The following is a 14,287-nucleotide window of genomic DNA, read 5'->3' as shown; positions in this document are numbered from 1 at the left end:
CACTAGTAGTAACGTAAAAAGCTTGAGTAGTAGTACCAGTCGTAGCAGTAGTATTTGTCCTCTGCATTTGACCCGTCCTTCAGTGTCTCTGGGTGTCAGGAGCGGTGGGACCATCTCCAGATCTTGAGCAGGTCTTGGTCAGGACCTGAGCTGGAGGATTTGACTTGTTGTTGATGTTTTGGGTGGATGGGGACACAGGGAGAACATGCAGACTCCTCACAGAGAGGCCCAGGAGTGTGAAGCTGTCACTCTCAGACGGGCGCTCGTGTCGGGACGGTGAGGAGTGTGTACAGAAAGATGCAGGACGCTCACTTCCTGTTTGTTTCTGCAGGGAACATTCTTGTCCTGGAGCAGATTCTCAGAGTCAAAAAGTCACAAAAAAAAAAAAAAATGCTCAGAATGATGTAAAAAATGTGTACACTGCAGGGTGATTAACGGTAGTAGTAGTTTGGCCTGATTCTGACACTACGTGGTCCAATACTATTCTGAAATTCTGAGTAATAACTGTTGAGAATTATATAAAAATGTGTACACAGTAGTACTAGTAGTAGTAGTAGTAGTAGTAGTAGTAGTAGTAGTAGTAGTAGTAGTAGTAGTAGTAGTAGTAGTAGTAGTAGTAGTGGTAGTAGTAGTAGTAGTAGTAGTAGTAGTAGTAGTGGTAGTAGTAGTAGTGGTAGTAGTGGTAGTAGTGTAGTGGTGGTAGTAGTAGTAGTAGTAGTGGTGGTAGTGGTGGTAGTAGTAGTAGTGGTAAGGGTAATAGTAGTGGTAGTAGTAGTAGTATTCGCAGCAGTAATAGTAGTACTAATAGTAGTATTAGTGGTAGTAGTAGTAGTAGTAGTAGTAGTAGTCGCAATAGTAGTAGTAGTAGTAATAGTAGCAGTGGTAGTGGTCATAGTAGTAGTAGTAGTCGTAGTCGTAGTAGTAGTTGCAGTAATAGTGGTCGCAGGAGTAGTAATAGTCGTAGTAATAGTTGCAGTAGTAGTAGTAGTCACAGTAGTAGTCGCAGTAGTAGCAGTAGTAGTAGTAGTAGTCCTATATACTTCTGAAGTACTGAAAGCGTCAGATGGCTTTTTAAATGTTCACAATTAGCAAGTGTGAAAGGCTGAAATTTTTCAAGTCATTTAACACAATTTAACACAATTTAACTCTTCACGGGTGTTATTCTGTATATAACCTGCTAAACCTGTACTTTAGACGCCTTCAAACACGTTCTGAAGTACCCCGGTGTGTCAGATGCCCTCCCAGTCTTCTCTCAAATGCTCTTTCCACTTTGACCATAATCTTGAGACTCAAATAAAGTGATATTCATTTCAGAATTTGTTAGGAAATTTGTAATCGTACATTTTCCCCCAAAACGTTTCAGTGTTTCTTCAGAGTTTAAAAAAAAAAAAAAAAAAAAAAAAGCTCTCTCAGTGTCTCGGGGGCAGGCAGCTGACTTTGTGATCATGTCTTTTGTCTTTGAAATCAGCTGACTGGAAAACATCACAAGTTAACCAGAGGAGGGGCAGAGAGAGGGCAGAGAGAGAGAGCAGAGAGAGAGAGAGAGGCAGAGAGAGGGGCAGAGAGAGGGAGCAGAGAGAGGGACAGAGAGAGGGACAGAGAGAGGGGCAGAGAGAGGGAGAGAGAGGGGCAGAGAGAGGGCAGAGAGAGGGGCAGAGAGAGAGAGAGCAGAGAGAGGGACAGAGAGAGGAGAGAGAGGGGCAGAGAGAGGAGAAAGAGAGAGAGGGGCAGAGAGAGGAGAGAGAGAGAGGCAGAGAGAGGGAGAGAGAGAGAGAGAGGGCAGAGAGAGGGGCAGAGAGAGGGGCAGAGAGAGGGGCAGAGAGAGGGACAGAGAGAGGGACAGAGAGAGGACAGAGAGAGGCAGAGAGAGGGGCAGAGAGAGGAGAGAGGGCAGAGAGAGAGAGGGCAGAGAGAGAGAGAGAGGCAGAGAGAGGGACAGAGAGAGGGACAGAGAGAGAGAGAGACAGAGAGAGGAGAGAGAGGACAGAGAGGGGACAGAGAGAGGGACAGAGAGAGGGGACAGAGAGGGGGACAGAGAGGGGCAGAGAGGGGGACAGAGAGAGGGCAGAGAGGGGGAAGAGAGAGGGACAGAGAGAGAGACAGAGAGAGGAGCAGAGAGAGGGGCAGAGAGAGAAGCAGAGAGAGGACAGAGAGGGACAGAGAGAGGACAGAGAGAGAGGGACAGAGAGAGGGACAGAGAGAGGGACAGAGAGAGGGACAGAGAGAGGGACAGAGAGAGGACAGAGAGAGGGGCAGAGAGAGAAACAGAGAGAGAAGCAGAGAGAGGGCAGAGAGAGGGACAGAGAGAGGGACAGAGAGAGGGACAGAGAGAGGGACAGAGAGGGGGACAGAGAGGGGACAGAGAGGGGGACAGAGAGAGGGACAGAGAGAGGGACAGAGACAGAGAGAGGGGACAGAGAGGGGACAGAGAGAGGGGCAGAGAGAGGGGCAGAGAGAGGAGACAGAGGAGGACAGAGAGCAGAGAGAGGGGCAGAGAGAGGGAGCAGAGAGAGGAGGCAGAGAGAGGAGAGAGAGACAGGGGGGCAGAGGAGGGGAGGTCCGGGGGGTTAGACATTGTTCTACAGCTCCTCCTGGTGGTCAGAAAGAAAAACAGCAAATGACTTTAAGACTGGAGGAGACTAAGAGAGGGTCAGAAGAGCCAAGGATGAAGAGGAGAGGGTCAGATGGAGCAGAGGAGAGGATGAAGAGGATAAAGAGGAGAGGGTCAGAGGATGAAGAGGAGAGGGTCAGAGGATGAAGAGGAGAGGGTCAGAGGATGAAGAGGAGAGGGTCAGAGGATGAAGAGGAGAGGGTCAGAGGATGAAGAGGAGAGGGTCAGATCACAGTTGAAGTCTTCTCTGTGTGACATCTTTGACCTAAAAAAACACTTCTTCCCTTTGAAAGAAACATGTGATTTTGGCGTAAACCCTCTCCTGGTTTTATGGCTGTAATGGATTTGACCTTTTCTCGTCGTATTAAAGTATTTTCCGTCATTATTTTCACATAATGTCACAGAGGACCCCCGCCGGGCCCTCGCCACGGGGGACACAGGCAGGTCAACGCACTTCTGCTTTAGTGGCGCTCACAAGTCCCAGCTCGGAAAATACTCCCTACTCTCCACAATCGCTCGGTTTCTTTGTCTAAATGCACTTTATCAAGTTTTTAAGCGTATTTTAACCTGGAGATGAACAGATTTAGTTTTATTCAGATCTTAAAATGATATCTTGTGGTAATACAGTTGTTTTAATAAAAAAAAAAAAAAAAAACTTGGAAAAACATGTTGCCTCTCCACAGATCTGACCTGTAACTTAGCAGTGTCACCTGATAGAAAGGCTTAATCCCACACTGAATAAATATTGTAGTATCATGGGCTGTAATCATATTTCAACATGTTCAGTGGGAAACATTGAGCTTTTCAATGTCATACATGCATGTTTAAGTCATTTAGCGATCTCTCCTGGGCCCTATTTGAACCCTCCTTATGGTTAGCAGTACAAGGCTCCGCCCACAAGCCTACATCATCCACATCACCCACGCTCCCTCATGACAACTCTCCATAAATACACAAAAACATAATACAAAGCAATACAAACCTGATGTAATGTGCAGTAGTTTCAAAAATATAAAAAAATATATGTTGTTTTTCGGCAAATATAATATTTTATCAAACATTGAAAGGTAACCTGGTGATCTAAGTATGATTGTGTTGTGTTGAGTTATATAATACATACATAATATAATACATAATATAATACATATATTATATAATACATATGTAATGAATTCATATCTAGTCCAGCTGAACTGCTTTTCCTCTCAATTATCCTTCAGGAACACACTTGTTTTATTATTCCATGTTCTGACCCTCGTCCTGTGCCCACAGCTCTGCCCTCTGCTCGGGACACGCCCAGCCCCATCGACCCTGAGTCCATCCAGGTGCCCATCACCTACGAGCCCGACCCGGCCGACCTGGCTCTGTCCAGCGTGCCCGGGCAGGAGATGTTTGACCCACGCAAACGCAAGTTCACCGCAGAAGAACTGAAGCCACAGCCAATGATCAAGAAGGCACGCAAAGTCTTCATCCCCGAGGACCTCAAGGTACTGGCCCAGGACAGGTTATGTTTGGGAAGCATTTTTATGTCACATTTGAGTAGTTTGATTTCAACTCAATGCTTTATTAAGATACATTAATGAATTACTGTTTAGTCACAAAGTCATAAATACTTTTATTTTATTTAGTGCAGACTTGCAAAACAGAGAAAACAGTCATAGCTTAATGGTGCCATATTGGTGCTGTATCTGATTTTTTCATGTCATAAAGTGAAACCTGTAAAAATTGGGTACAGCCCCTTTAACAATGTATTTATAAAATCTAGACCAGGGGTTTCCAAACTATGGCCCAGGGGCCAAATGTGACCCTCAGGCCAATTTTTGTTCATTTTGTTAGTCGTCCTTCTGAATTGGTCCCAGTGGCCCATCATAGGCAGAACTTTTTAAAGTTCTGTGAATATCTGTAATAGTATCACTAAAGCTTCAACAGTATCAGAGTGAAGTGTGACACAGAGTGAACCTGAATGTTCCACACTGTGTTCAAGTGTGACAGCTCTATTAAAACTCTACCACAGCTCTGTGCCCCACCGCTTCAAACAGGGTTCAGTGTACACCCCCTGTGCACAGACTGGACACCCCTGGTCTATACTGTTGTTACTACAGTTACTATAGTTACTATGGTTACTGTAGTTACTACAGTTACTATAGTTACTATGGTTACTGTAGTTACTATAGTTACTATGGTTACTATGGTTACTGTAGTTACTATAGTTACTATGGTTACTGTTGTTACTACAGTTACTATAGTTACTACGGTTACTGTAGTTACTATAGTTACTATGGTTACTGTAGTTACTAGTAGTTACTGTTACTGTAGTTACTATAGTTACTATAGTTACTATGGTTACTGTAGTTACTATAGTTACTACGGTTACTGTAGTTACTATAGTTACTATGGTTACTGTTGTTACTACAGTTACTATAGTTACTACGGTTACTGTAGTTACTATAGTTACTATGGTTACTGTAGTTACTACAGTTACTATAGTTACTATGGTTACTGTAGTTACTATAGTTACTATGGTTACTGTAGTTACTATAGTTACTACGGTTACTGTAGTTACTATAGTTACTATAGTTGCTGTAGTTACCATAGTTACTATAGTTACTATAGTTACTATAGTTACCGTAGTTACTGTAGTTACTATAGTTACCATATACTATTCTATACACAATCTAAATATAAATCCAAGGCTCTGCTGTTCTTTCTGACCATGAGCACTGAGCGTATTAGTTACAAAAATAAAAAAAACAACACTCTTAAAAATGTGTCATGAATATGTTTTTTTTTTTAACTGATGAACTAATGTTTATGCACTGTGGCCATCCCAGCTGCCAAAGCCTGTTTTCGTCAGATCTCAGAAGCAGGGCCGAGCCTGGTTAGTTCTTGGATGGGAGACCGCTGGGAAAATCAGGTGCCACAGTGGGGCGTCAGTAGCAAAAACTGTCGTTGTGTCCTTAGGCAAGACACTTCACCCACATTGCCTAGTATGAAAGTGTGTGTGAGTGTTGGTGGTGGTCGGAGGGGCTTCCGTCAGTCTGCCCCAGGGCAGCTGTGGCTACAGCAGTAGCAAACCACCACTGAGTGTGGAGTGAACACTAAGCGCTAGAGAAAACTGATCTATTTTTTGAAAATCATCCAGGTTTTGTGGGACAGAACGAGTACCCAGATAATTCAGAAAAGAAATTAATTCTTTTATTTTTCCCCAATTACACTATTTTGTAACTGATTGGAGCAAATCTTGTAATCACTGTTAGATTTGGATTAATTGCCTCCTTTTCTCTCCTTCTGTATCTCCCCATACACCCCCCACCCCTTCCTTCTTCCTTCTTCTTTCTTTCTTTCTTTCTTTCTTCCATCCACTCTCTTCTTCTCTCCTTCTTTCTCTCCCTATCCTTCTCTCTACTCCGTCTCCCTCCCCCTTCATCTCTTTCTCTCCCAGGACGATAAGTACTGGGCTCGCCGCAGAAAGAACAACGTGGCGGCCAAGCGCTCCCGAGACGCCCGCCGCCTCAAGGAAAACCAGATCGCCATCCGCGCGGCGTTCCTGGAGAAGGAGAACGCCGCCCTGCGCGTGGAGGTCGCCGATCTGCGCAAGGAGCTGGGCCGCTGCAAAAACGTTGTGGCCAAATACGAGGCTCGGCACGGCCCCCTGTGAAGCCGCACCCGCCCGCACCTGTCTGCCCCCGTCAGTCCCAAATTCCACCAATGCTCCCCCCATGTTTTTTGAAGGACAATGTGCTTCTTTTTGGTGGCACTGCCTAACCCTGACCCAAATCAAACCCATACACTGTCAAAAACTGGACTATCTACATGAGTTCATTTGACCTGAATTTCTGCACTTGATTTGAGTGGTTTTCATATTTAAACTGAGCTGGAGGTCTGAATTCTATGGCAGATTTTACTGTGGAACTGTCAGATTGCAGATTTGTTGACCTGGTTTATGGTTCACATTTTTGTAATTACTGAACCTATCCACATGAAACAAAAACCAGCACGAAATTCACCATCTTTTCTGTCAATATAAACAAACAAAAATGAATAGTTTCAGAAAATTGTGCCATTATTCAACCCTAAAGACGTGATTGTTGTCAGCTGAAAGGACTTTAAAAAACCAGAAGATTAACATGACAAGTTTGCGGAGCTGATCCCAAACAAATAATGACCAGAAGTTTCAACATTTGTGCGCCATAAGTTTGGATATTTCTTTCAAAAACAGCGAATCTCCCATAGAGTTATCTTCCAAACACTTCATTAATCCAAACAAGTTAAAACTACTCAATATCCTTAATGAAAGTTCCGAAATCTCATGTAGACATTACACCTTTTGCAGTGTACCAACCCGCTCCCTCGTTATAAATCTGGTATTTTCGTGTCATTTTTGATCATAAGCTTTGACCCTTGTTTTTCTGTACACATTGTTCTAAGTATATGCATAGATGGTATATATATATATATTTACACATGCATACTTCCCACTATTGTACTGTGAGGAGTCCCGATGAGCCAACCCTCTCACCAGCCAATCGCATCACCGCTTACACCTCCTCCTCTTTGTGTCTCTCTCTTTGCACTGTCAAATACACAAATGACATTGTGAAAACGATTATCGAGTTAAAACGACTTGGAATTCTCGAGTTAAGTGCTTCACTGCAAAAAAACAAACAAAATCTAGCCAAGTTAAGACGATTTGAGTTAAGAAAGTTGTATCACGATTTGAGTAAATTTCTCTTGACGAGTAAAATGATCTGCAATGGAACAAGACTTTTTGATCTTTTTAAAATATAAAAATCTTGCTACACTTAAGAAAAACAACTACTTTTTGCAATTAAAATAAGAAACTAAATATAATGTTGCTTGATTTAAGAAAAACACACTTACCTGACTAGTGAAGAATCCCTCAGTCGTCCAGGTAGAATCCACTGCAAGGAGAAAATTCAGTTCGTCGACTGGACAAAAGTTGGTTTGGTTGAAGACTTTTCGCAGCTCTTCCAAGATGCTTCTTCAGTTCTTGAGTTCTGGAACCGAAGAAGCAGCTTGGATGACTAACTTTTGTCCAGTCGACAAACTGAATTTTCTCCTCGACACTTAGATAATTTTACTTGTCAAGTTGATTCCACTCAAATAAAGTCAAATATTCTTAATTTAAGTCATTTTCATTTAACTAGATTTTGTTTTTTTCAAGTGCAGTACTATTTTCAAATATTCCTGGTTGGTTAAAATGCTCAAACGCAGGAAGTAACACTATTTTACTTAAAACTAGTCAATTCTAGTCATAATTAAGTAAAGAAATGGACCTGATTGACCTGGTTACTTGGTCAATCCTTGTTCAAACTACTCAATATTTTCAAGTCATTTTAACTGTCATGTGTTTTTGTGGTGTGTACCATTTTCTACGTGACGTTTGGACCTACTCCCTCCGTCTCTGTCTCTGTATAAAACTCTTTCTTGAATACATGGTCCTGTCGTTAAAGGGGGAGCAAGTGAGCGGACTACACGAGCTGTAAATATACGCTTTTGCCAGTGTTTTCTATCTAAATCATTTTATCTGATTACAAGGCACTTTTTGATGCTGTTTTGATAATATAAAGTGCTCGTTACTTTCACGATTCACTGTCTATGTAAAGCTTTCGCAAAAATCCATTGTACACTGTAAAAATGTAACCATGATCCTTTCCTTACTTGCTTCTCCTTTACTCGTTAATTAACTCGATTTCTTTCCGTCAACACCTCGGAAATATTTATACAAAGCGCTTAATTTCGACATGTGCAATCTGAAAACCAGCGTTTGGGGTTCACGGCCTCAACACTGAGCAATAATCACAAAAAAAATGAATCTTTTTAACTCACAAAACTTCACATTTACGACATCCACTGCAGAAAAAAATCTGTTAAAAGTTAAAATGACCTGAATTATGAATTTTAAGTAGTTTTGACTAGATTGGGTTGGGAAAACTTGATATTTCTGAGTGGTTGAAAAGATATTTTAAAGAAACAGTTTCATTCTGTTGACAGATTACACTGCCTTGACATTTATATTGAAAATTATGAGTGTCAACCAAAAAAAATCTAGTGGAAAATACTTAAAACGTCGGTTATTATAGACCTAAAAACGAATCAATTTAAACTAGTCAAAATTACTCAAAAAACTCAAGTAATTTTAACAAATGTTGATCTTTTTTGCCGTGTTCCTCCTTCTGTCTGTTGTCTTGTTAACTCTGCACTAATGCGTGTCTCACAATCTGAACCGGTGCAATGTTTTCACGCTCAAAAGAAAAAATAGTTCCTCTGCATCGTATTTATCTACCTTTTATTTCTCAGATGGAAGATTGTTGTTTTTTTATATATATATAAATATATATTCTGTTGATATAATTGTTAGTATTGATACTACTACTGTCCATGTTTAGCCTCTTCCTTGTTTCGGATTCAAAGGGGCGGTTTGGGAATTTTAAGTGGGTTTCAGGAGTTTTTGGTATTTTCTACGTGGCTTTAAAATGTGTGGGGGAAAAATAAAACGAAAAATAGTCATAAAAATTGTCTTCAGACCAAACAGGATAGCAAAGAATGCGATCAGTACTACAACTACTACTTGCTAACGTTGCCAGATACACCGTTTTAATACATGCATTACGAGTTTTGGATTTCCGGTCATTGCGCAATGCATACTGGGAAGGATTTTCTGAAAAAAGTGAGCATCAAACCTCCATGTTTGATTTCCCAGTGGGATGTGTCTATTGACGAAGCTGATCTTTTCAAGATTTTTTTCAAGATCTTCTTTTGTTTCTGGTTCTGATATTGTCATATTTTAGTTTTGGGATTTGAACATCGTAATTGTGTGGTTGTTGGATCCTAACAGCGGAAAACGGCTCGAGAAATTTGTTTGTGAACTCTATAACTGCAAAAAGGAATTAGATCCCTGTGACTGTAAACCTCTGTTCAAACCGTTTCCCTTCCCAACGGAATTGAAAAATAGTGAAATATTTGCTGCAAACTCAGGATGATTTAGTCAGTCAAAGGTTTCCTTTTTGGTCCTTCCTGTGGATCAATCCTGCCCATCGCCTTCACCTTTCACTATTTTTCAATTCCTTTGGGAAGAGAAACAGTTTGAACAGAGGTTTGCAATCACACACATCTGATTCCCTTTTGCATTTATGGAGTTAGCAAACTTTCAAAGCCTGTTTCTCGAGCCGTTTTCTGCTGTTAGGATCCAACAACCACACAGTTACAATGTCCGAATCCCAAAACTAAAATATGACAATATCAGAACCAGAAACAAAAGCAAAATGGTTCAAAAGACTTGAAAAGATCGGCTTTGTCAATAAACACATCCCACTGGGAAAATAAACATGGTGGTTTGATGCTAATTTTTTCAGAAAATCCTTCCCAGTATGAATTGCACAATGACCGGAAGTCCGAAATTCGTGATAATTCGTTAAGCTAAGGGTAACTAATACACGACGAACCTTTGGCGATTCAAATAAGAACCCACTCAAAACCGCGACTGTCCCTTTAGAATCTCCATAAATGCTATTCTTTGGCGAAAAGTTGTTGATAATATTTTTTGTTTATGTTCTGCTCACAGTTAGCATGGTTATGATTACTCTAATTATTAGCCTATGAATCGGCAGTTTAATTTTTTAGAAACTGTAAGTCTCTGCGTTTTTAGCGTTGTTTTTGTCGCCTTGTCTCTCAGATGGCTGTATGAATGTAAAAGATGTGACAAAAATGTTCTAAGTTGGATGGTGTTGTCCGATACCGTGGTTAACCCTATCACGAATAAACCAAAATTCACAATATAGAGAATTATATTGGTTACAAAAATATGTTTATATAAATCGTCTTTCTGTACAGTATTTTTCCTACACATTTATGTATTTTAAAGGCACAACAGATCCAAAAAGATGATAAAAAATACTATAGCAGTGCATATAGAGGTATTTTAATATTCTGTCTATATATTTAGCTTAGTTTTACACAAAAATAAAAAACTTTCTGGGGCATTACAACATTTACTCATACGACCACCCTCGCGCACTCCAGCGTAAACTTTAATCCGACAAATGGGTAAAGGAAGAGGGTAAGAATGTACGGTATGGAAGCCCTAAACTGCCAAAAAAGTGCTGCTGTAGTTTTCTGGGGATTAAGCCTAACTTTGACAATTTGGTGTTTGGAATTTTTTACTGGAAATTAGAATTTTTTGGGCTACCTTGGTAATTAGAACTAACCTCAAGTGTAAAACTGTTAAAACTGATAAAGAATTCACCAGTTTAAACTTTTTGAGCAAAGAAATTCTGAATTGTGTTCTTTTGAGGCTGCCATAGAGTTCTAATTTGAGGAGTACTTATGCTGCATTTTATTGTTATATTGTTATTGTTTTATTGACCTCGAGAAAGTGCAATGGAACAGTCAAATCGCAATTCTGAAACACAAATTTGGGCTAGTTCGGTGCAGTCCGAATCGGTTGGACATGAAACTTTCTTAAACTGATTCGAATTTATCCACTACCGACATTTAAAGGTTGTATGGAAGATTTTTTTGTTTTGTTTCAAATTGTCAGTGAAAGTTTAAAATACCATTACAGAGACGCAGCAGCCTTGTAATTATGATGACCAAAAAAAAAAATAACAAAAATCTATCAACTGTGGACATAGTGACTCCAGGTAAACATCAGCCAATAGAAAACGAGGCTCCCTCATTTTCTATTGGCTGTTAGGTTGTCAATTAAACTCCCTAGTGTAACTGACTCGCCGGCGCGCAGGGATTACGTGGTTTATGCAGCGGTTCGTAGAGGCTTTTTCAAACTGTAGCTTCCTTGCATTTCGCACAAAGTTCGTTGTCATGGCGGACGAGAATCCATGACCAGTTCGCCGCAAAAGAAAGTCTGTTTTTGAGGTCGCTGAAAGAAAAAGAGAAGGGGGAAAAGGAGCAAAGCCAAACTGAGGTGATTCTTGTAGATTCCTTCCAGCGATTGCACAACTGAAGCAGACAAAAGGTCTAAAAACTGATGCATCGGTCACTAAATGATTTCTAGACAGGTCACTTCAACAGTAATTCTGTCACTGTATTTCTCTTCCCTTAAAAAATCCTCTATACAACCTTAAAGAAAACGCAGCATTAAGAGACTTGTTCATTTTGTATCTTTGGTGGTCCCGACGCAAAATTGAAATGAAAACAAAATAAAACTAAGTCAATTTCCAAAGGATCATGCATGCACGATTATCACTGATTTAAAAATGGCCGCTTAAGGCTTCCATACAAACATCACCACCACAGGAAGCTTCTCTGTACACAGCTTTACCGCGGCTTGCTATCGCGTTTTATTCGGGCTAACGTTACTATGAAGGACAGGGATTGTGTGTGTGTGTGTGTGAGTGTCCGCGGCCGTAGTCTGTCCCTAAACCTGAGTGATGGGCACCCGGAAGCCATTTGGGATTGTATTTTTTTTTCTTGTAGTTTCTCGATGGCGAACCGGTGTCGAGTCCTTGTTTTAGTGTCGTAGTGCTACGCTTTCACGGCAAGGCTTTAGCTGACTATTTCAACTTGGGATAAGGCCAACTATTTTGGACAATGTATGGAAGTTGCAAGGAATATTTGAACAGATTTTTATTTTTTTTTTGAATCAGCCTGGAAATGGACGTCTATTCTTTCCTCATCGGCTGTAAGAAGAACGGTTCTAGTGGACCAAAAATCCACAATATTGATGTGTGGACCTGGTTTATTCCATGGATCTCTGGAGAACTGCACATAAAACAATAAATTCCTCTTTGGTGTTTTTTACCATTGCAAAACTCTTGAAACTTGTCAACTTCCATACATTTTCGTTTGATATAGACTGGATTAACCATAGTTTGAATCTTTCCGATCCAAAGTTTGCGTGTAGTCTTTTTTTTTCCCTTCGTCTTGCATTTATTGTCTTTGCGCGAACGTCATGTGAACAAAAAAAAGTCTAGAATGATGGAACACTGTGTGGGTTTTCGAACTATATAAATGTTTCTTTTTAAAATAGAGCTATATATATATATGATTATTATGAACATAGGAAAAAGCCAATGACTAAACCATCCCAAAATTACCTCACCGCCGTCAAGTAATTTCTACCTCACCAGAAAAGGTTAACTCTATACTATACATATTCAAATTATCAGTGCCTTGGATACACTGACTGTTCCCCAGTCTCCAGCAATGTTAACGTCTTCACCCATTCACACTTTTAGGACACACGGGGCTTTTAGTGCATCGAAACAACACATCACTGCAAAAAATACATTAAATGAATCTAAAGGTCTTGAATTATGCGCTACTTAATTATTTTGAGTTGTCTTGACTTGATTTTTTAAAGGTTGGTAAGACATGAACTGGTGTAAACGTGTTTTAATACATAAACGAGCTTAAATTATGAACTACTTAATAATTTTGAGTTGTTCTGACTATATTTTATTCAAATTTGTAAGTCTAATTGAATATATTGACTTATTTTTACCTATATTTATCTGTCAGTAGGGTTGGATTTCTATGAGTTAATTAAATAACCTGCAATTTGGAACTCCACTGGTAGAAAATATCACAGGAAGAATTGAAAATACGAATTGAAATCAGTAGAAACACATTAAAAATATAGCGCAACCAACTTAATAAATCTTGTTAAACCAACTCAGAATATTCTAAATGTCTTTTTTGCAGTGAATCCACTCAACCACACGTTACTAACTAGTTTTCATTCCTTATTTTGGACATTGCACCAGACTTGTAACCATTGTATTCATGGCAACACCAGCGGACTGTTGGAAGGCGTAGAACCTTGTACATTGAGCTCATGGAGAATCACATGGATGGATGCAGGCATTGCTTCGTGCTGTAAAGCCCTCTTTATCTCTCTCTGTAATTTGTAGTGTCTATAAATAAAATCAAAAATCTTTTCTGATGTCTGGTGTGTTCTGGTGTTTTTATTTATTTCATTGTAGACATTGAAGTTTTACGTATAAAAGGGCTGCAGACATTGTTTTGTATAATTGTAGTGCCCTGAAAATTAAAATGCAATATTCCTGTGATAAAATTCATAAGACTAAATTCATATTTCATTTAAATAGATAAAAAGAAAACATTTTCATTTGATATAAATACAGTGAGTAAAATAAGTATTTGAACAGCCTGCTATTTTGTACGACGGAGTATAAGGGTCAGATAAAAAAAAAAAATAAAATGCTGGTACGAGAATAAAGTCGTAACATTTCGACATTAAAGTCGTAATATTATGAGAATAAAGTCGAAGCCAGAAAAAGTCGTAATTTTACGAGAATAAAGTCATAATTTTATGAGAATAAAGTCGTAGTCAAAATAAAGTGGTAATATTAGGAGAAAATCGGCTGCTCGTGGAGAATGGAGAATTTGGAGCATTTTGTAAAGGAGAAGAATCCGTGTATCATTCGTTCATTCGACTGAACAAGGACTGAATCCGGAACCAAACCAGAAAGACCAGGATTGAGACCGGGACCAGACCAGGACTGAAAAAGGTTTAGTCCTAGTTTAGTCCTGGTTTAAGTCACGGAATTGGGAAATGGCGTTTCCGTGACTTTAAAATGCGATGCAGGACTATTGCGCCGCATACGGACTGAACCAGGACTGAACCAGGACTGAATCAGGACTAAACCGTTTTCAGTCCTGTTCTGGTCCCGG

The 14,287-nt window shown here is 40.0% G+C and overlaps 1 protein-coding gene across 1 annotated transcript in view; it reads left to right on the top strand.

Moving 5' to 3' along the window:
• hlfa (HLF transcription factor, PAR bZIP family member a) overlaps positions 1 to 7,403 on the top strand; it is a 37,937-nt gene extending 30,534 nt beyond the window's left edge. The window contains exons 4-5 of the mRNA XM_055152416.1: positions 3,884 to 4,098; positions 6,054 to 7,403. Of these exons, the coding sequence (XP_055008391.1) occupies positions 3,884 to 4,098; positions 6,054 to 6,269 (431 nt within the window). The 3' untranslated portion in view covers positions 6,270 to 7,403. The remainder of the gene's footprint in view (positions 1 to 3,883; positions 4,099 to 6,053) is intronic.
• The last annotated feature ends 6,884 nt before the right edge of the window (positions 7,404 to 14,287 follow it).

Source organism: Boleophthalmus pectinirostris, unplaced genomic scaffold, assembly GCF_026225935.1.
Source record: "Boleophthalmus pectinirostris isolate CB_2022bp ecotype Guang Dong unplaced genomic scaffold, ASM2622593v1 HiC_scaffold_17, whole genome shotgun sequence".
In the NCBI taxonomy this organism is placed as follows: Eukaryota; Metazoa; Chordata; class Actinopteri; order Gobiiformes; family Gobiidae; genus Boleophthalmus; species Boleophthalmus pectinirostris.
The sequence above is the reverse complement of the archived record's forward strand: the minus strand, read 5'-3'. Positions and strand labels throughout refer to the sequence as shown.